The following is a 22,060-nucleotide window of genomic DNA, read 5'->3' as shown; positions in this document are numbered from 1 at the left end:
TGCAAACCACAGACTCTAGGGCACAGGCTCAGTAGTTGTGGTGCATAGGCTTAGTTGCCCTTTGGCATGTGGAATCTTTCAGGACCAGGGATTGAACCCTTGTCCCCTACATTGGCAGGCAGATTCTTAACCACTAGACCACCAGAGAGGTCCTTAAGCAGTTCTTGAAAAAAGGTGAAATGGTTCAAAAACATGAAAAAAAGTAAGATCAGAGGAAACCCAAAACACATTGAAGAAGAAAACTGTTGTGGAAGTAGGGGCTTTTCTGGAGGACATCAATTTAAGGAGAAAGAAGGGAAGAACTCAGAACAACCTTGGAGTGGATTAGTTGCGGAATTGTTCTCTAAGCTTTCTGGACCACATGACTCCTCTTCTCATTCCCATTTGGGCTAAGCTGCAGACAATAGCATTAGCCCTCAGAATATAGCATTGAGAATGAGCTTTGGGAGTATAGAGTCAGGGCAGTGCCCCAGGTAGCCTATGACCATAGGGTGCTCACTCAGAAGAAAATCTGCTCACACAGTCTCAACACCAAGTCTACTATTTCCCTCCCGTACAATCAAGGAGATAAACTGCAGCTAAACAGAACAGGCAAACTAAAATAAATTCAAAGAGAAGCAATAGTACCATGAAAGAGAAGTACAAAAATCAACAGTATATCTAAATTCTTAGGAAACAGTCCATAGAACAAGACTTTAAAATAAGTATAGTTAATATCCTCAAGGAGACACAAGAGATTATTGCATGCACACACACAAAATATAAGTCTTGGAAGTTAAAATAGAATTGAATAGCAAAATGGACACAACTGAAGAGCATGCTAATGAGGTGAAAAATGCAGCTGAGGAATTCTCCCTACACAGGCATAAAATGACGGAAAAGATAAAACAGGAGAAAAAATTAGATATTCAGGTTAGATCCTAACATTTCAGCATCCATCTCTAATCAGAGTCCCAGTAACAGATTGGCAGTAGTGGGCAGGAGAGAAATTTAAAATGAATAATAGAATAAATATTTTCCACAGCATTCTTTAGGATGTTTAGTATAGTGTTGAATAGTTTAGGTGACAAGAATCATCTTTGTCTTACTTTTAAAATTAGTGACACTGCTTACGTTTCATCATTATTGAGTATGCTATAGAATTTTGGTAGATAACCCTTTATAAAGTAAGTTCTATTCCTACTAAAAACTAGTAGTTGTGTTGTTGTATTATGATATTTGAACGGGTATTGAATTTTGTTTTTTCCAGCATGAGGTAAGATGATCACGGGGTTTTGCTTCTTTAATTTGTAAGTTATATTGATTTATTAGTATTGAATCATCCTTATATTGGGGTAAACACCATAAACATAAATTGGTATAAAACCAATTTGCTAATGTTTTATTTAGTTTTGCTTAAGGGTTTATAAATGAAATAGGATTGTAGCTTTCTATTTTTGTGACTATAGTATATTTTGACCAAAATTGATTTTTCAGCTTTTTAAAAAAGAAAAATTCAGAAGTAGCAGCATGTATATCCCCAAATTAGAAAAAATCTGTATGGATAATAAACACTTTGAGATGTCTTATGAAAGGAGAATCTGAAGGCTGCTAACCAGTAGGATTTAAACAGGAAATTATATTTCAAGGGATGTGATAAAAATTTTGTTGTTTGTTAATACCTTCCCATCTTATATGCTACTCTTCATAATTCTTTTACTGTAAATTTTATTTCTCTTTAGGTACGCATAGCTGCTAAATTTATCACTCATGCACCGCCAGGGGAATTCAATGAAGTGTTCAACGGTGAGTAAAGATTAGTACTTAGTTATTTCAGACCCTCTTTAATCACTTACAAGCACTTATTGAGTGTTTGCTATCTCTCTTAATCCTTACAACATTATAGCTATAGCTAAGGAAATCAGAATTCAAAGAGGTTAAAATAACTTATTCAATATCACCCTATTACCCAGCTGGTAAGTGTCAGAGCAGGGATTTAAACCCAGGTCTGCATCAAAAGCATGCTCTTAAGACCCTAGTATATTAGGATACCTATCTTACATGAAAAAGATTTAAAGTAGTTCAGTACTGATCAATGTAGAAACAATATTAAATTTCATAGCTTCATATCTATCATTATAGATCATAGCTTAAATCTCTTCAGTGCTTTTACTCAAGAAGTGCCATAGTTTAGGACAGTTTTTAGAGCCATTGGGGCCAAACTGACTGTATCCAGAAAGCTTGTTAAATATACAGATTCCAGTGTTGTCATCATCCTAAGATTAGTTAGATCTTGGTTGGAATGGGTAATCTGCTTTATCAGGTCCTTCAGGTGATTCTGAGTCACAGCCAATTTGAGAACCACTATTCCAGTATATTTACAACCTTCCATACTATTTACTGTCTTAACACAGCTTACAGAATAAAAAATGTAAATGAGGCATTATAACTGTGTTAATGTCAATCATCATAATCCCATTTTAAGTTGTAAACTGATTCATCTTAAAATTCCCCTTGAGTAAAACCATCATCTTTGTGCATCTTGGTTCAGTTTCAGTTCAGTTCAGTCGCTCAGTCGTATCCAACTCTTTGCCACCCCACGAATCGCAGCACGCCAGGCCTCCCTGTCCATCACCAACTCCCAGAGGTCACTCAGACTCGCGTCCATCGAGTCAGTGATGCCATCCAGCCATCTCATCCTGGGTCGTCCCCTTCTCCTGCCCCCAATCCCTCCCAGCATTAGAGTCTTTTCCAATGAGTCAGCTCTTCGCATGAGGTGGCCAAAGTACTGGAGTTTCAGCTTTAGCATCATTCCTTCCAAAGAAATCCCAGGGCCAAACATTTATTTTGAAATTCTACTTTTACATTAAAAGGTTACATCCTTAGTTAGGGGAACTGTATGATGTTCATTTGCACCTGGCTCAGAGCTCCACAAATTGTGGAACAATCAATAATCTCCACTGGTAAAATTAATGATGCAGAGGAAAAACAACTAAGAGAAATATGAATGTTATTTACAAGGAGTAAAATAACACAAAAGAAGTAAATCAAGACTTTCTTCTTTATGACTTGTTTTGAATATTTGAGCACTAACAAGGAAAACAAATGCAGCCTTTCTTTGCCTAGTCTGTCTTTCCATATTGACCAAGTGTGAATTTTCAACAACAGAGCTTTTAGAAATTCTCCAGCAACTTGAACTTTAACTGATTAGCTCAGATAAATTCTTGACTTAAAAATTAGTGGCCTTTATAAAACAAGTACTTTGTTTTACTTCTGACAAATGTACTTTATAGGAATATCATAAGAATAATTGATACCAAAGCATTAGATTAAGAATTGGCAAGCTACTTATGACATGACAGCTGGTTTTTATTGGAATGCTACACATTGACCTCTGCCAGCCCCTTCTTTCAGAAGCTCTAAGAGTCAATTGCCTTTGCCTTATAATTAGCCTTCTCTCTTGGCGGACTACAGTGCATGTTTTTGCAAAGAGTCGAATGTGACTGAGCAACTGAAAACACACACACACACACTTGGAGTTAATTCTTGGTAGTTTCTTTAGTAACAAGAACCCTCCTCTTCCAAAGGAGAAGTGATTGGACTCTTGACACAGAGCTTTTTGAAAAGATTGTAGGCCCTGCATTAGATGCTCCGAGGAAAATATGTTCAGCAGTTTCGCTGCCACTGACTGAATTGTGCCCAGCTCTTTTGGTCTGTTACAGAAAAGCCTACAATTAATCTATTTTAAAAGGATTCTTTAGATATAAATTATCAGTCCTAACTTTAACTTTCTATAAACCATGTTTTTCATTTGCTATAATCAAACTCCACGAGAGTTTATTGTTGGATTATTATATCACAAATCTATGCAAAGCTGTGAACATTATTAACATCTGTTTGTGTATGTATATTTTTAGAATTTCAACATGTATAGTGATACATACATAAATAGTGAAGTCGCTCAGTCATGTCCGACTCTCTGCAACCCCATGGACAGTAGCCAGTCAAGCTCCTCCATTCATGGGATTCTCAAAGCAAGAATACTGGATTGCCATTTCCTTCTCCAGGGGATCTTCCCAACCCAGGGATCGAACCCAAGTCTCCTGCATTATAGGCAGATGCTTTACTGTCTGAGCCACCAGGGGGTATCCATAACTAATCTTGCAAAGCCTGATTTTCTAGAAATCTGCTAAAATTTCTCAAGTTTGCCTTCTATTGAACATTTGAATTTTAACATCTTTAACATTGTTTTCCTCCTCAGATGTCCGGCTACTACTTAATAATGATAATCTCCTCAGGGAAGGGGCGGCACAGTATGTATCTTTCTAAATCCACTTACTTGTTATTGTAATATTGGGTAAACTATGTTGATAATAAACTAGTACCCTGAAAACAGTTTAAAATACTTCAAAATAAAGCAATTGTTTTATTTTGGTTTTTTTTTTTTTAGTTGTTTTTCTCCCCCTTGGAGAAAACATGTTCCCTCCAAACATTATTTCTTTAAAGTTTATTATGTTTGGTCTTATTTTGATTTTTGCTCAGATATTTTTTCTCTGCTCAACAGAATTTAATGTTAGCTATTACATTTTCTTCTGTAGTTCTTTTTGTTCATGCTGAATTTTTTTTATAACTGCCAGTTGTAGAAAGATTAGGCTGGTACTAAGTGATGATGTTTCTCACATTGCCAAGAATAGCAGATGCTGAGAAAGTACCTTAATAGAGTTAACCAAAGAATAATTACATGATTATTCTATCCAATCATTGATTTAGAATATCATTTTCATTTTGTCCTTGTCCTCAAAAACATTAAATTGGTGGTTGGTGGGTTGATTTTCTTGTCTCTTAAATCTTAAACACTGTCTAGCTTTTAGGGCCTCCTGTTCTCTGGCTTTATCACTACTCTGCTTTACTCCTCAGTACAAAGTGCTCTTTCAGTTACTGTCTATCCACCTGGCCCACAATTCCTTTGTAAAGAAGAAACCAGAGTTGGATAATGACTGAGCAGAGGTGGGGTGGGGAGATGGAACAAGTGTTTTTTTGATGCAGAGCAACAAATAATTGTTATAAAGGCATTTGGTGTGATATATAATTGGTTTAGATTTTAGCTGTAGAAAATATTTTAAGAACTGCTGCTTGGGAAATAATCTTCTGCTCGGTCCAATAATGTTTTTTTTTTTTTTTTTTTTAATTCATTTTGGGACCAGATTCTGCAAACCTAAAATTTGCACAGAATCACTATAATTTCCATAATGAATGATAGCCCAGTTACATATTCTCTTTCACTGTTCTGTGAACTACCTTCCCCTCATCCCCCACCCACCCCCGCTGTGCCACATGGCATGCAGGATTGTAGTTCCCCAACTGGGGATCGAACCCATGTCCCCTGCAGGGGAAGCATGGAGTCCTAACCACTGGACTGCCAGGGAATTCCCTGAACTACCTTTTATATTCACTTATGTATAATTGGTTTCTCTCCCTCTTGTTCCTTTTAAAAAAACCAAAACAGTGCGTTTGCCCAGTATAACATGGATCAGTTCACGCCTGTGAAGATAGAAGGATATGAAGATCAGGTAACAATTATTTCTGTTAGATAGACTGTGCCGGGAAGGTAGTAGAAATACTGTAAAACAGATGTCTGAAGATAAGATGCTGAGTAAACTCATGTCTTAGCTTTTGTAGATATTCTACATATTAGGAAATTCTTCCTCCCTCTGAAAATAGGAGTTTATTTGAAGAGAGAATTGTCCTTAACAAAAGAACAATGCAAGTAAAAGGAATTAAGTTTTACATAAGCTTTCCAGCTGTCCCTAATTCTCCTTGGTAAGAATAACAGAAGACATTATATTTAATAGGAAAACAAGGATTCCTGTTCAGATACAGGAACAAAGTAAAGACATATTCCCCTTTTTTCCCACAGTTATTAACATTACATGGCAGGGCTTTTCAGATTCATTAATGTACACTTCAAAGGTAGTATGGCATCAAATGACAGATGCCTTTTCACAGTCTGAATCCCCTTTGAACCCACAAGTCCAAAGAATTTATCTTAGGAAATAAGTATATAAATGTGTAAAAAAGATTATTTGAAGCAAGGTTTATGATAGTGAAAAATTGGGAGCAGTCTAAATGTCCAATATTAAGTTAAATATCTGTAGGCCAAAATCCTGTGTAACCATCAAAAACTGATAGAAATACTGAACTGGAAATATGTTTATGATATATTAAGTTAAAACATGAAGCAGCAGGTAGTGTTGTGCTAGTTTATTTTTTAAATAAATATTTAAATGAACAATTGTATTAGAATTTGCATCTTAAATTTTGTGAAAGGTACATTTTACTTTATGTGCCATTAAGAAAGTGAAAATACTGTCAATTAAATTGACAGTTTTAAGATGCTGTCACTATAAGATACATCCCATTTTATGAAATGTTAAATCATGAGGGGAATGTATACATCTTAAGACTCAGAAATAAAAGTAATAAGAAAGAAAAGAAATAAAGTATTATATAGATGTGCATAGAAATTGAAATGTGGGAAAATACATACCAAAATGTTAACTCTCTATGTTGGGATCACAGGATTACTATAATTTGTTTTGTTGTTTTTTATTTGTTTTGGTTTATATTTGTGCTTATCTTTTTCAATGAAGATAGATTAATTATAAGTATAAAAGACAAGAAAATACTGGTTTTTTTACTTTACAAGTATACTTTACAACTTTACAAGTTTACAAGTTTTTTTACTTTACAAGTATTTACTTTATACTTTACAAGTATAAAGACAAGAAAAGACAAGAAAAATAAATGATAAATATTTCTTATAGTTGATATTGTATACTTTACTAATAACGGCAGGATTATTGAAATAATAAATAAGGTCTGTTTGCAGATACATGATATAAGAACAGTCCCATATACATGTGGTAGCCAGCTTAAAAATGTAGTCAAAAAGAGATCACATTCTTAGCCACAACAACACATTACCTAGACATAAAAGGAAAATGTGGAAAGACATTTGAGTTAATAAAGTAGATGCCATCACTGCATATAATAGGAAATCAGCTGCAGTGGGTTAACGTAATAGAGATTTTTTGTCACATAAGAAGACCAGAGGTAATATTTAGAGATGTTATGGCAGCTCCCTCCTGAAGGAGGGCATGGCAACCCACTCCAGTATTCTTGCCTGGAGAATCCTATGGACAGAAGAGCCGGGTGGGCTAGAGTCCATATGGCCACACAGAGTTGGACATGACTGAAGCAACTTAGCATGCATGCAGGCACACACGGCGGCTCCATATCTTCGGAGACCCAAGTTGCTTCTAGCTCTCTATTGTGCCATCCTTATGTATGGTTTTCATTATTGTGGTCTCAAGATAGCTGATCCATCTCTGCTGTCTGAATCCAAGTTCCAGGAAGGAAGAAGGAGGAAGGTGCAAGAGGTGCTATTTTCTGTTCCAGAAGCAACTTCCACTGATAAATTATTGCCAGAATGCATATCACTTCATCATTTTGAGAAGTGTTGTCTTTTTAGTTGGACACATGGCCTTGAAAAACCTTTTAAGATTCTGTTAGTAAGGAAAAGGGAGATGAATGGATATTGGGTAGGAACTAGCAAGAGTCTGTCATACGGTTTATATATACCTACCCCCACACATTTTAATCAGAGAAATAAATGGAAAATTAAATAGACTTAAATGCCACATTTCAGAAAAAATATAAAAAGTTTATCTGAATAAGAAAAATAATATGGGAAGCTTTTTCAAATAGATTCCATACAATTCCTATGAAAATTGTTATAGACCATACAGGATTGTTCTGATCAAGAACAACAGCGAAGGTAGATTAATGCCAGCAAACATAAAGACATAAAGAAATGATAGTAGAGCCTTAATCTAGGTACTATAAAACAGAAAAGGAAATAATTGATTAAATGTATAAGGTTAACCTTAAGTTTGATTTCCAAAGCCAACTATATACCTAGATTAATTCCAAATGTAGTTTAAAGGTTAACTAATTTTTTAAAATTATTTATTTATTTATTTTTGGCTGTGATTGGTCGTCATTGCTGTGCCAGGGCTTTCTCTAGTTGTGGAAAGTGGGGGCTTCTGTCTAGTTGCAGTGTGCAGGCTTCTTGTGGTGGCTTCTCTTGTTTTGGAGCACAGGCTCTAGGCACTTGGGCTTCAGTAGTTGTGGCACACAGGCTTAGTTGCCCTGAGGCATGTGGGACCTTCCTGGACCAGGGATCGAACCAGTGTCCCCTGCATTACAAGGTGGATTCTCAACCACTAGACCACTGCTGCTGCAAAGTCGCTTCAGTCATGTCCGACTCTGTGCGACCCCATAGACGGCAGCCCATCAGGCTCCCCCGTCCCTGGGATTCTCCAGGCAAGAACACTGGAGTGGGTTGCCATTTCCTTCTCCAATGAATGAAAGTGAAAAGTGAAAGTGAAGTTGGTCAGTCATGTCCGACTTTTGGCGACCCCGTGGACTGCAGCCTACCAGGCTCCTCCATCCATGGGATTTTCCAGGCAAGAATACTGTAGTGGGGTGCCATTGCCTTCTCCACTAGGGAATCCTAAAGGTTAACTAATTTTTAAACATAAAAATTTAGTAGGAAATGACAAGAGATTCATAACTTGAATAATGATGAAATATTTTAAAAGTTAGAAAGTATTTTTTACTTCTACAAAATAAAAAGGTTTTAAAAATAAATTTTTTAAGGGAGAAAATACATACCTTAAACATTAATAAAAAGGTTATTCAAGTACCCTAGGATGATGTCAAGAGTTCAGTAGATAAATGAGCAACAAATGTGAACCAGCTTAACTCCACTGGAAAATACAAAGCAAACTTTAAAAGTGTTAAATCATCTACTAATAGTAATTAAGGAAGTACAAATTAAAATTTTAATGTGAATGTGTTTGCCTTTGAGTTACAAAAGTTGTAAAATTGTAATGAGAAAGCTTTATGAAGGTAAGACTAAGGAAGTTGTCTTATGTATGGTTCCTACTATTATAAACAAGGTTTTTTAAAGATAGGTTGGTGATAAGGATAGAAATCTCAAGAGTAGGAATTATTTTCAAATAATTTTCTTTTTTTAAAGAGACTTTATTTTAAATAGTAACTGTGTCAGAAGACAAGTTAGGGGGAAATATGTGGAATTCAAAACCCAGGCAAAAGGATAATCTCCCTGTAGTTCAACTAGAAAAAGACAAAGACTCGGTAGAAAAGTAGACAAAGGTTAGGTACAAATAGTTCACTAAAGTGGAAGTACAAAAGACCTCTTTTTTAAGGGGAAAAGAAATGCAGGTTAAGATTTCTACTGATGATGAGCTTGTAACTTGGTACAACATTCTGTGATAGAGGACAGTTTGTCAGTCTCTATCAAAATTATGAATGTGTTTACCCTTGACCCAGTTGTCCTGTTTCAGGGAATTTATAGCACAGGTTTGCTTGGCACATGTACATAACTTGTACATAAAAGGACATTTGTTGCAGTATTGTTCATAACAGCAAAAGATTAGAAACTACCCAAGCTATCCATTAATAGGAGACTAGTTGAATACATTTTTGTATATCTATACAATGGAATCATACATAGCTGTAACAAAAAACAAGGAAGTTCCATAAGCACTAATATGGAAAGATTGCCTAGATACATCAAATTTAAAAAGAGAAAGTACAGTATAGTATTCTAGTTTTGTTTAAAAGAAAGGGGTAGAGAATTAGCATACACTTGTATTCATTTAAAAATAAAACACCGAGAGAATCATCTAAATCAGAAATTGGCAAATTTTTTCTGTAAAGGGTCAGAGAGTAAATACTTCAGCCTTGCAGGAAAGAGTCAGGCTAGACTACTCAGCACTGCTATTGCGGCAGGAAAGCAGCCATAGACAATACAAAAAAAAAAACAAGCCGGGCTGTATTCAACAAACTTTATTTACAAAAACAAATGGCACCTCATACATAGCTTGCCAAAGAACTCTTGCTCTAAATTAATAAAATCAGTTACCTTTGTGGGGAAGGGGGAATATGTTGGGAATTTGGTGAATGGTAGATAGAGGTGAGAAAAAGATTTCACTTTATATTTTTTTTTTTTCACTTTTGAATCATATGATTGATTGTATTACCTATTTTAAATGCTAAGTGTAATGACTGGAAGAAATTCATGAAATACGTGAAAAACAAATGCAGAAGTGTACTTTTAAGTTATTATTAGTTGTGTGTATGCATAGGTTGTATATTAATTGTATAGATTGTATATTATAGAAACCAAAATGTGAAGGATATGGTTAGGATGGGGGAAATGTCAGTTTAGAGTTGACTTACCCTAAAGATCATATTTTTATAAAAATAAAAATACAGGTTGATTGAAAAATTTATGAAAGAGCAATCTGACTAAACGAAGAGTTAATCGCCTCTAGAATTTTTGTTTGTTTTGTAAAGTGTGACAAGAACTGTCTTTTTTTTACAGTTACTTAACTTTGTAATTATTCTTTGGAAGGTCTTAATTACAGAACATGGTGACCTGGGTAATAGCAGATTTTTAGATCCAAGAAACAAAATTTCCTTTAAGTTTGATCACTTACGGAAAGAAGCAAGTGACCCCCAGCCAGAAGAAGTAGACGGAGGTCTGAAGTCTTGGAGAGAATCCTGTGACAGTGCTTTAAGGGCCTATGTGAAAGATCATTATTCCAACGGCTTCTGTACTGTTAAGTATCTGCCTGCTTCATTATTAGAATTTTATTTCTTATGTTTACCTTATCATTTGGAGGCTTTGGCCAGCCACAGACATCTCTTCTTAGTTACAGTCTCTTCTGCATTTTATTCCCTAAATTATTTTTGAAAGGAGTATAAATAGGACATTTTATATGGAAAATTCTTTCTTAAAATCCTAGTGCATAAAAATTTATTTATTTATTTATTTTTAATTTTTTTGGCCATGCCACAATACTTGCAAGATCTTAGTTCTCCCACCAGGGATTGAACCCAGACCATGCCAGTGAAAGCACCAGGTCCTAACCACTGGACCACCAGGGAGTTCCCTAGTGCATAAACATTTTAAATGTCAGTGAATCCTATTTCACATCTGTCTTATTTAAGAAATAGCCTTACACTCATCAAAAAGAACTTTTTACAAAGCTACTTCTACATAAGTGATTTAATTGGATAGTCAAAACTATTTGAACCAAACAGCTCTTTAGAAATTAAAGGTAATTTTAACTTTCTTTTAATATCTTTTGGTGGGGAAAAAAAGATAAATTTTGTTCTGACAATTTTTCCTTTGTAAAATTTTGACATTTTTAAGAAAAATGTTGGTTAGATTATTAATGCATAATGCTGTACATAAATGCTGGTTATCATTATGATTGTTTTTCTTATTTTTTTGTTTTTAAAAAATAGAAAAAACACATTATGATAGATAAGCACAGAACTCAATTTTGGAACCTAGTATGGCAAGGAGAGACATGACACACACACTTTTTTAGAAAATTGGATTTTCATTCTTAATATACTTTCAACTTATCATTTGTTACCTATTCAAAATTTTTCACTACTCATTTCTTAACTTGGAGAGCTTCCACACTGAGTTAACCCCACCATGTCCTTTTCTCACTTCTCTTAGCTAAAAAATGAGCTACAGAAAGTATTCTAACAGTGTCTACTGTTTTATATCCTCAGCTGTTCTGCTTAGAAATTCTTAATTTTATCTCGATAGTCCTTGGTATTTTTCTGTATGCAGTTGACCCTTGAACAGTGCAGTGGTTGGGATAACCAACCTATTGTGCAGTTGAAAATTTGAGTATAATTTATAGGAGGCCTTCCATGTCCAAGGTCCTTTTGTATCCACAGTTCTTCATCCCACCACAGATTCAACCAATGGTGGATTATGTAACACTGTAGTATTTACTGTTGAATAAAATAGTAGTTCAAACCCATATTGTTCAAGGATCAGTGGTACTGTGTTCCAAAACTCTCCTGTTGTCCTTAGACAGGCATCTCCTCCCTCACATTTTAAAAGGATTAAGAATTACGTGAAATCTTTCTATTTCTCTTCTTTTCCACATTCAGAAATCTTTCTTTCATGTACTTCCATCTGAGGAAGAAGGATCCGTGTTCTTGATTTCATACAGTCCTGTCTACTTCAAGATGTCTAATTGTAACTTCATTTTCTCTTCTGATAAATAGTTCTCTTTACCTAGAAATATTTTTATTTCTCCTGTGCTTAAGTAGGGTGGGAGGGAGGACATTTCTTTAGTCAAAATAGTAATTCCTGCAAGTTACTTCTCTTCCTTCTCTTTCCACTTTCCCCTTCCTCCCTTTCTTCTATCTCTCCCTTCCCTCATCTCTCTCCCTCTCTGCTGTACAAGCAAACCAGGGAGCATTCTGCTCCGACTAGTGCCATCCTCATTACTTAGCCACTTCCTGACTTTATGAATTTTGACTGCAGTCCCTACTCTACAGAAACTGCTGTCCGAGGTGGCCTAATGGTTCCTGAATTACCTGACCCAGTGTCCTTTTCTTGGTCCTTGACTTTGTTTGGCATTTCACACTGAGGCCAGTCAGCTACTTCTAGAAATTATCTTTCCTTAGACTGCTATGTCAGTACCTTCTAATTTCTCCTTTTTTAAAAATGTTTCTGTTTGTTTATTTTTTGGCTACACTGGGTCCTAGTTGTGGTACGCAGGATCTTCAGTTGCGGCATGTGGAATCTGGTTCCCTGACAAAGGATTGGACCCAGGCCCCCTGTATTGGGAGCAGAAGTCTTAGCCAGTGGTCCACCAGGGAAGTCTCCCTATAGTTATTCTTATTCTGTCTCTACTTATTTCTTGTCCTCCCCCTTAGGTTTGTAAATATAGACGTTCCCCATCACTGTGTTTCTCTTTCTCAAAAACTTATAGTTTATTTAATGTAGGGGAGGTTGTAGAATTTGGTGTCAGACAGCCTGTGAATTTGGGTTCTACCTTAGCCACTTTCTGAATGACCTTGGGCAAGAAGCTCTACGAACTTCAATTTTATCATCTAAACATAACAGTGTGTTCCACTATATTTATTAGAGCAAAAGGAAGATAAATATAAAAATGTTTTGTGAACTGTAAAAAAGGCTTTTATTGTTTCTTTTCCTTGGTGATCACATTTTTGTTCATTTCTCCTACACTAAGGAACAGTTGGTGTTTCCAACTCCTAGCTGGACATCTCCATCTGAACTTTCCAATCTGTTAATGACACCAGTCTTTCTCTAGGCATCCAAGCATACAAATAGTTTGGTACTTCCCTTTCTCTTGCCCTTGATTTGCAATATATTGCCAGAATTTTGACTTGTGCATCCTTATATTCATTGATAGGACCCTAATTTAATGCCTAAATTAATTCTGTGGCCGCCTAACTTTGAACTTTTCTCAGATTTTACCCTGTTTGCCAGTATTGATTATTCTCCCAAAATAACAGTTCTGGTCATGTTGTTTTGGTTTCTGTCCACTGCATGTAGAATAAAGTCCAGTCTTCTTACCTTACATCTACTACCACATGACTTAAGTCTAATCCTGTATTATCTCCCACATTTCCACCTCATACACATCCTCTGACCTGATGGAACCAGTTACCATTTAGTCATTCATGGATCAGCCCTCTGTTTCCTCCCTGAACTGCTTATTCATCTTTATTCTCCATCTCTCCTTATCATAATCTCATCTGTCTTGTAAGGCCCATTCTAACTGGCACCTCTCTTGTATCCTAAACTAGGAGTAGTATTTCCTTCTGTATTCATTGTATCACTGTCTGCCCTAGACCTTAACATGTGGTTTGTGTTCCTATTCCATGAATTCTTGTGAGTATGTAAGCTCATTGCTTTTGTATAGTATTTGTTGCTTAAATATGTTTTCAAGAATCTAACTTTTTTTTTTAACAATAGGTTTATGCTAAAACTATAGATGGGCAACAGACCATTATTGCATGTATTGAAAGCCACCAGTTTCAGCCTAAAAACTTCTGGTAAGAAAGTAGATATTCTCTTCTTTTTTAATCTATATGTTTATATAGAAAGGAAACCAAACCAGCAGATGAGACTTGGTTTTATAATCTAACTAGATTAGAATAAGTTATTTGTTCCCTACCGCAGAGTGAGGCATTTGGATGTGATCATTTAGATTTCTTTTAATTCTAAGATTTTATAATTTATCTTTTAAATATTGCTGTTACATTGAGTGAAAATAACTGATTAATAAAGTAGCCTGTGGAAAGTCTGACTTTTACTTGGGTTTGTTTAATATTTGAGTTATTGCATAACTCAGTGGCCTATCCATGTGTTTGTGGAAAAGATTCCCATGAGCAGAATAGGCATGGTTTTCTACTCCCAAGATAAAAAGAACGAAAAGTGAAAGTCAGATAACTTAGGGAAAGCTTATGATTAGGCCACTTGGATACAAAACTTAACATTTGAGTGGATAGAGCCTTAGATTTATCAAACTGGAAATGACTTGTTTCTGTTTTTCTTCTTTCCCAAATTCTCTGCCTCAGTGTCAGACCACCTCTTTCTTACTGCTAATTCTACGGTTGTGTGTGTGTTTCCATAGGAATGGTCGCTGGAGATCAGAATGGAAGTTCACCATCACACCACCTACAGCCCAGGTGGTTGGAGTACTTAAGATTCAGGTGAGATCCAAATATGTTAATAGGCCATGTTAAAACATGACATCTTTAAAACAAACGTGGAAGTTGATATTTGCTTTGACATTAAAAATCAGGAACAACTATCTGTAGATGCAAAGGGAGCTCGATGGTAAATAGAAACGGAGGTCTCCTTCCCGGGGAAGTGCTGTAGTTAAACAGAGCTCTTCTGGCTTGATAAAGGACAGTCATGTGACATATACTGCTTGCTTGTTATTTTTGTCTTTCAAAAGTAACCTAAGATCTTCCCAAGAATTATCAAATAGCAGTTCTAGAAAAGAAGAAAATAACTAGTTATTAAGAAATGACTATATAGCAGCTACTGTAACTTACTTAAGAGTCTTTTATGTAGCTCTAAATGTCTGCATATATTTGCTAACTCTTAGCTCTGAAGAAAGCTTCATAAATGGACTTGTTTTATTTATTTATTTACATTTATAGTTACTATAGGTTTTCAACCAAATAAATAAAACAGGAATAGAGAGAATGGCCAAGTGTGATTAACCAAGCAGAGTAGAGTTCTAATGCTGGTGTCGGGACATGCCCCCAGGTGAAGAAGGAGCTTATTACCTCATTTGATACCTAGCTAGATTGAAGTCTTCTGATCCTAAAAAATTTGACTTTCAGAATTCATGGTGATTTAATTCTTGAGCCTAACTAACTCTAAAGTCAGATTAAACAGTTACTGATAACTAAGAAAGTCAATACCTAATTTAGCTGTATTACAACTCTTGCTTTAATAACAGTTAGCAGGAGTTGCCTTTTTTAATGGTATAATTTAATCAAAACATACATGGTAGATGTAATCTATAACCACTTTTTTCGTACATACCTATTACTTCCTGCTACAAGTAGCTGCACCTCTCTTCTTGGGAGATTTTCCTAACTGCAGGAGCATGTCCGACTCAGCTAAGGCAAGCTGGAAGTGTTATGCAGCTCTGGCACAGCCCTTAGTGCCATTCAAAAGTTGTCGGGAAATATGCCAGCTTCTTCACCCCTCAGGTGGGACAGCTCTAAAGCATGTTCTGCATAGTCTTCCAAAATCCAGTGCTTGGCAGCTGTGATGTGCTCATTAGTGCACCTGATACTTCCTTGGCTTCTGTATCTCACTTCCTCAGTCCTTACTAGTGCTTCCTGAGACTACCCGAAATAAACTATTAACTCTCAGATCTTTATCCTGGGGTCTGCTGCTGGGGAACCCAACCTAAGATAATACATTGTTCTATATCTGTTGACTGTGTCTATGCTCTAGACTTCTTGTAAGTATGGCATCAGCATTATTAACCTGGCAGCTTACTATAAATTTATACAAGGAAATTTATTTTCCTTCTAGAAGCAAATAAATTACTTGTGTTTCAGTTTTGCCAAGGCAAACCTGTAAACTAAGAGCACACATCACAAAAGTTTCTGATAAAACTTTTACAGTAGGACCCAGTACCCAGACCTGATTTAAGCTTTTCTTTTTCTCTAATGAATGAGTCTGTGCATTTTATTGTATTTATTTTTTGGCCACACCGTGCCACAGGTGGGACTTAGTTCTCTGACCAGGGATCAAACCCATGCCGCCTGTACTAGGAGCATAGAGTCTTAACCACTGGACCACCGGGGCACTCCAGGACTTCATCTATACCTTTTAACCATGAGCTCTCTGATCACACTTTGAGGAAAGGCTTATTACTTCATTTATGTCTTTTAAAAATCAGAGTGAGAGTTATTTGGACATGTCATTAGGATATTTAACCCTTGGTTATTCTATAAGCAAAAGAATAGCTCCGGGAAGACAGTTTCTAAGGATTTAAGTTGATGATAGTCATGTTGACATTTTTATTAGCAGATGAAACCTAGAAAAGGTTTTGTTAATTTTGGTGACTGTGACTGAACCTGTCTTGTAAATTGCTAAAACTTCCCAAGCCATACATCTAGTTGAATTGTTAGTTTGTCTCTTGGATAACCCTCTTTTTTGCTAATTGTTATCATAATTGTAGTATCCACTTTGCCTTACATCCTCAGGACTGCCTTAAAAAAAAAAAAAAAGCTTTTAATTTTATATTGGAGTATAGCTGATTAACAGTGTTGTGATAGTTTCAGGTGTACAACTGAAGGGACTCAGCCATACATATACATGTATATATTCCCCCCTAACTTCCCTTCCATCCAGGCTGCCACATAACACTGAGCAGAGTTTGCTGTGCTATACAGTAGGTTCAGGACTGCTTTTGTCTTACTTATTTTTGTAGCCTGATTTACCAATAGAATATTTGTTTTTCAATCCTGTCTTTAATCCTCGGTTTCCTGTACCTGGTCAGATCTGCTTAATCAAAACTGATGATGTTATATATGGAGAGATGTGTAAAAGATTAGGACCCATTAAAATTTCTTGGTTTTCACACAGAAAAACTAATGTTAAATGACTTTAATACTTTTCAGAGCGTAATCTTATTTATGATCTTTCTATTCACAATGCCAAGCACAGTGTCTGGAATGCAATAAGCACATAGTAAATGTTTATTAACTAATAATTAGTTTTTCCTGCTAAGTAAAGAGAATTCTTAAATTTAAGTGTTTGTGAATTTTAAGCACCATTGTAAATTACCATTGGCCATATTAATTGTTTGCTCAGAGTTGGTGAGATTGAGGGTGACTGAAGGCATGGATTTGTGCTCTAAGCAGTAAGTTTCTATGTGCTCTAAGCACTTACATTTCTTAACTTTCTCGCACAGGTTCACTATTATGAAGATGGCAATGTTCAGTTGGTTAGTCATAAAGATGTACAGGATTCAGTAACTGTTTCGGTGAGTGTGGAATATTTAATATATGTCTCACTTGTGTCTAGTTTCTGTTTTAGATCTTTTGATCCTGAGTACTGATTCTGCCACTAGAAATGTAGGTTGTTTTCATTGCTTTGATTTTGGCAGCTTGTTTTTTTTAAGAACTTTATAAAAGACCTTATTTTATTGTTTTCAATTTTTACTGAGTATAGTTGATTTACAATGTTGTGTTCAAGTATATAGCAAAGTTATTCATATATATACACACACACATATATATATACACACCTACTTATATTTTTTAGATTCTTTTCCACTATAGATTATTAAAAGATATTGAATACAATTCCCTGTGCTATTCATTAGGTCCTTATTTTTGTCAGCTTATAATTGTTAGTATATAACCAACCAGTTTTGTTGGTTAGTTGATGATAGTTCACAGACTTTGACTGAGAATAGTGATAATGGCTTTAGAGAATTCATGCTGCTTTTTCTTTCTCTCTCGTGAGATTTGCTCAAGGACAGTAATATCTTCAATTGATAAATACCAGGAGGAAGGAAAGTTTGCCAAATTAAACCCTATAGGATTTATCATTCATATCATTAGAGAAACTGAACATTTTTAGAAATGTTCAATAATAGTATTGTGCACTATATCTGGAAAGAAGGGACATAATTTTTCATGCATTTATAGTACTTCTTAATATTCCTAGAAATTACTGAGCTTTTGTTTATGTGTGTTATATCTACCTACCTTGGTAGAAATTAAAATTGAAGAGTATTAAAAATATGTATTTTTTAATTTAAAAATAACAGGGATTTCCCTGGTACTCCAGTGGTTAAGACACCATGCTGCCACTGCAGGAAGCCTGGGTTCAATCCCCTGATGGTAAACTGAGATCCCTGGTGTGGCCAAAAAAAATCTAAAGCAAAATATAGCATTAACCAACCCATTACTTCTTAACTTTACTTTCATGAAAAACAGCTGTATTTTTCTGAGTTAAAAAAAGTTAGTGGAAAGAATATCATTAATTTACATTTTCACAAAGTGTGTAATGTCTAACTAATAAAAGACAGCTGGATATGTGCTTCACACATTAGCTCTCAAAAAGTAATGAAGTCGTCACACATTACATAGCTTCTATGAAACTACATGCACACATTTGAAAGTAAAAACGGCAAGTAACTATGTCTTAGTATTATTATGAATAAAAAGTTTTGACTCTTTTGAAAGAATCTTGGGGCATGGCCCTAGACATTAAATCTCACCCTCTCTAATTCTGTTCACTTAAAATTGCGAAAGGAAGTGTGAGATTAAATTCATTTTGTACCCAAATCATGTAAAGTGAAATGTGATTGGTTGTCTCAACATCATAAGTAGCAAATAGAGGAGCCTATGAACTTAGAAGATATAATTGATATGTCTGAGGTCATTGTTTTTATCAATTAAACCAGAGATATTGTCAAGGCATAAAAATTTCAAGACACTGTTATCTTTTGGGCATACTGTGGTAGATTGGAAAGAAATGTGGATTGTTTTGATGAGGACCTACCTAGATTTGGATCCCATCTTTATGATTCAAAGGCTGTATAATTTTGGTCATTATTTGAAAGAATTCTGTTTTCTTGTCTGCAAAATGGAGGTGGCAATAATAACATGTATTTCACAGGGTTGTTTTAAAAATCAAAGAAGATAATGTGCACAGGAAAACTTGAAAAACTAGCTTGTTATACAAATGTTAGTTAAGATGGACTTACTCTTTAGTATCTTTTTTATTCACTACTTATTGAATTTTATTCACTGCTTAAGATTTTTTAAAATTCTTATTATTCCCTCCATTAGAATGAAGCCCAGACTGCCAAGGAATTTATTAAAATCATAGAGCATGCAGAAAATGAGTATCAGGTAAGATAACTTGAAACTGTTTTTTATAGATCTATATAGATTTTGCTTTTAACACATTTTGTTATACTTCTCTATCCTTTGAACATAAATATACATAATTATTCAGTGATACTAATTATGAAGACTTTGCAGACCTTGCAACTTTACATTCTGCTTACAGTCAAGGTTTTGGCATTGGAAGGTACTGCAGATAAATCCCCATTACCCCAAAGTAGAGCATCCCTATGAAACCTTTCCAAGGCCAAATGGTATAAAGCGGAGAAGCATTTACCTTAGAACACATCTTGCTATCAGATGTACAGAATGATTGAGATACTCCTCAGATCCTCACAGACACAGTTCACAGCTCTGGCTTGCTTGATGGTGAGATGCTGAGTGTAGTTCCCAAGGAAGGAGCTTGGTGGGGCCACTATTACTGCTCAGGGTGCACCCTGTCCCTGTAACAGCCTCACTGCCAAACAAATGCTAAACTCTTTTTTTTTTTTTGCTTTGGTAAAAGCAAAGTGAAAGTGGTAGTCACTCAGTTGTGACCGACTCTGCGACCCCATGGACTACAGCCTGCCAGGCTCCTTTGTCCATGGAATTCTCCAGGCAAGAATACTGGAGTGGGTTGCCATTCCCTTCTCCAGGGGATCTTTCCAACCCAGGGATTGAACCCAGGTCTCCTTCATTGCAGGTAGATTTGCTACCTCTCTACCATCTGAGCTACCAGGGAAGCAAAGTGACATACAGCAAACTTTGGAAAAGCAGGGGATTACCTGTATAGCCCTAGTTTTAGAAATAATAGAGGTGGGCTTCTTAACCTGCTTCAGAGATTGGAGAGGTGCTCACTAGAAATCTTCCAGCCTGTAAGTCCTTAGGGGACTGAAGCATGCCCTTTAACTAAATCTAGTTTCTGTTCAACTTATTTTCAATTATCTATTGCAGACAGCAATTAGTGAAAACTATCAAACAATGTCAGACACCACATTCAAAGCCTTGCGCCGGCAACTTCCTGTTACCCGCACCAAAGTCGACTGGAACAAGATACTCAGCTACAAGATTGGCAAAGAAATGCAGAATGCTTAAAGGCTGAATGTAGGATTCTTCAGTACATGGAAAGAAAGGATTCAGCGTGTGGTCATATGATAAATAAGTGATTTATAAACAAGAGTGATATTTTGCTAGGGCTTTCAAAAGTTAACAGGTTTTCTAGCCTAATGGAATACTGTTGAACCTAGAGCATTGTCTTGATTCTTTTGTGTTTTCTGCCTTGTAATTTTGTTTTCACTATATCTACTTTTAAATTTTTTTTTTTTTAATTCTGCCACATTTAATGATGGAGAGAGATATCTACCCTGGAGTCATTTTACTGTTTAGAAAATTTTCCTAGCCATGAAGCCCTGTTACTGACATAGACAGGTAATATATTCAGTACTTTTCCACCCCATCCTTCAAAGTACTTCTGGTGTTCAGTGGTTTTTACTGATTGACCAACAGCTAAAGAGGCTGTGCTGCAAACTGTAGCTGAATGGAAGACACATTCATCCTTCTCCCTCCAGTTGCTTTGATCATCATTTATAACATCTCTTAACTGTAGTTTCATATGTTTGGATTGGGGCTTTTCGGGTTCATTTTGGAGGCCAAGGAAGTTTTCTGGAAATTCCATCATAGCCAACTTCTCTGGGGAAGTTGTTTTTAAATCCAAAGACTTGAACCACATTCCCTACATCAACATGTTTGCTTTTTCCCTTTCCCTCATTGTCTCCTTCCCACCTAGTACCATTATAGTTATAGACGTGCATTTTTAGAAGAGTGTTATCCATTTTTATTACTGTTTTTTTAATATTCGAAAACTGCTGACATACTAGGGGTATAGTAGAGTATAAAACTTGAAGAAATGCAGATGTTGAAGGAATAATAGGTATCTTGTGCTTTAATACTTTGTGGCAGGATTGTTCTATAAGTGAATGAATCAAACAACTATGTTAATCACAAACAAAAAACTAAAAATGAACCAAAGTGAAAAGGATAAGTTTCAGGCAGTATCTTTCTATTGTAACCTGTTATTTAAGGGAATACTAGTGATTTGTTCTAAATAGGATGTAATACTTATTCCAAATTACTCTTCCTCAGTCCTGCCTGCCAACTCAAATATAACTGTGATATAGCAACCCTTCCCAGGTTTATTGGCAGGTACAGGTGTGATCTCAGAATACACAGGTGACATAGATATGATATGACAACTGGTAATGGTGGATTCATTTACATTGTTTACACTTCTATGACCAGGCCTTAAGGGAAGGTCAGTTTTTTAAAAACCGAGTAGTGTCTTCCTCCAAACACACGTCAAAAAAGAAGGGTGTTTGTGTTTTGGCTTTGTTTTTGCTGAGTAATACAGTCAAGCAAGAGTTTATTTTTAAGTGACCTGTTGATTTGTGTAAGCATTTTTGTTTATTTCAAATAAAATATATTTGTATTACTTGTCATTCATACTGTCCATCCATACTACACTATCCTCTGTATCAGGTAGTCCAATAGAAATACACCTGCTTTGGTCTTAAATTGTCTGAGTCTCTCCTTTTTGAGCCATCTCTTCAGCCTTTGTTCTCAGGGTAAGATGTTCTCAGGGAATTGCTCTTATTTGATGATAATGTTCAGGGTTTCAACTACTGTAGATTCAGTGACTATCCGAAGACCAGCTTTTTGTGTGTGTGTGGCCATGACTTGCGAACCTTAGTTCCCTAACCAGGAATTGAAC

At 35.7% G+C, this 22,060-nt stretch overlaps 1 protein-coding gene across 1 annotated transcript; it reads left to right on the top strand.

Moving 5' to 3' along the window:
• The first annotated feature begins 798 nt into the window (after positions 1-798).
• CAPZA1 (capping actin protein of muscle Z-line subunit alpha 1) lies at positions 799-21,840 on the top strand. The gene is made up of 11 exons (XM_052638030.1): positions 799-912; positions 1,250-1,255; positions 1,722-1,785; positions 4,241-4,292; positions 5,486-5,549; positions 10,484-10,690; positions 13,892-13,971; positions 14,553-14,631; positions 17,367-17,438; positions 19,258-19,320; positions 20,248-21,840. Exons 1-11 carry the CDS (start codon positions 799-801, stop codon positions 20,386-20,388), a joined length of 942 nt encoding a protein of 313 aa, XP_052493990.1. The 3' UTR covers positions 20,389-21,840.
• The last annotated feature ends 220 nt before the right edge of the window (positions 21,841-22,060 follow it).

The sequence above is a fragment of the Budorcas taxicolor genome, chromosome 3, assembly GCF_023091745.1.
Source record: "Budorcas taxicolor isolate Tak-1 chromosome 3, Takin1.1, whole genome shotgun sequence".
In the NCBI taxonomy this organism is placed as follows: Eukaryota; Metazoa; Chordata; class Mammalia; order Artiodactyla; family Bovidae; genus Budorcas; species Budorcas taxicolor.
The sequence above is the reverse complement of the archived record's forward strand: the minus strand, read 5'-3'. Positions and strand labels throughout refer to the sequence as shown.

Excerpts from the sequence above, each read along its gene's own strand:
- CAPZA1 (XM_052638030.1), top strand. The coding sequence starts at position 799 with ATGGACACAACTGAAGAGCATGCTAATGAGGTGAAAAATGCAGCTGAG. Across the intron at positions 1,786-4,240 it reads ATTCAATGAAGTGTTCAACG|ATGTCCGGCTACTACTTAAT; the intron begins GTGAGTAAAGAT and ends TTTCCTCCTCAG. Across the intron at positions 5,550-10,483 it reads TAGAAGGATATGAAGATCAG|GTCTTAATTACAGAACATGG; the intron begins GTAACAATTATT and ends ATTCTTTGGAAG.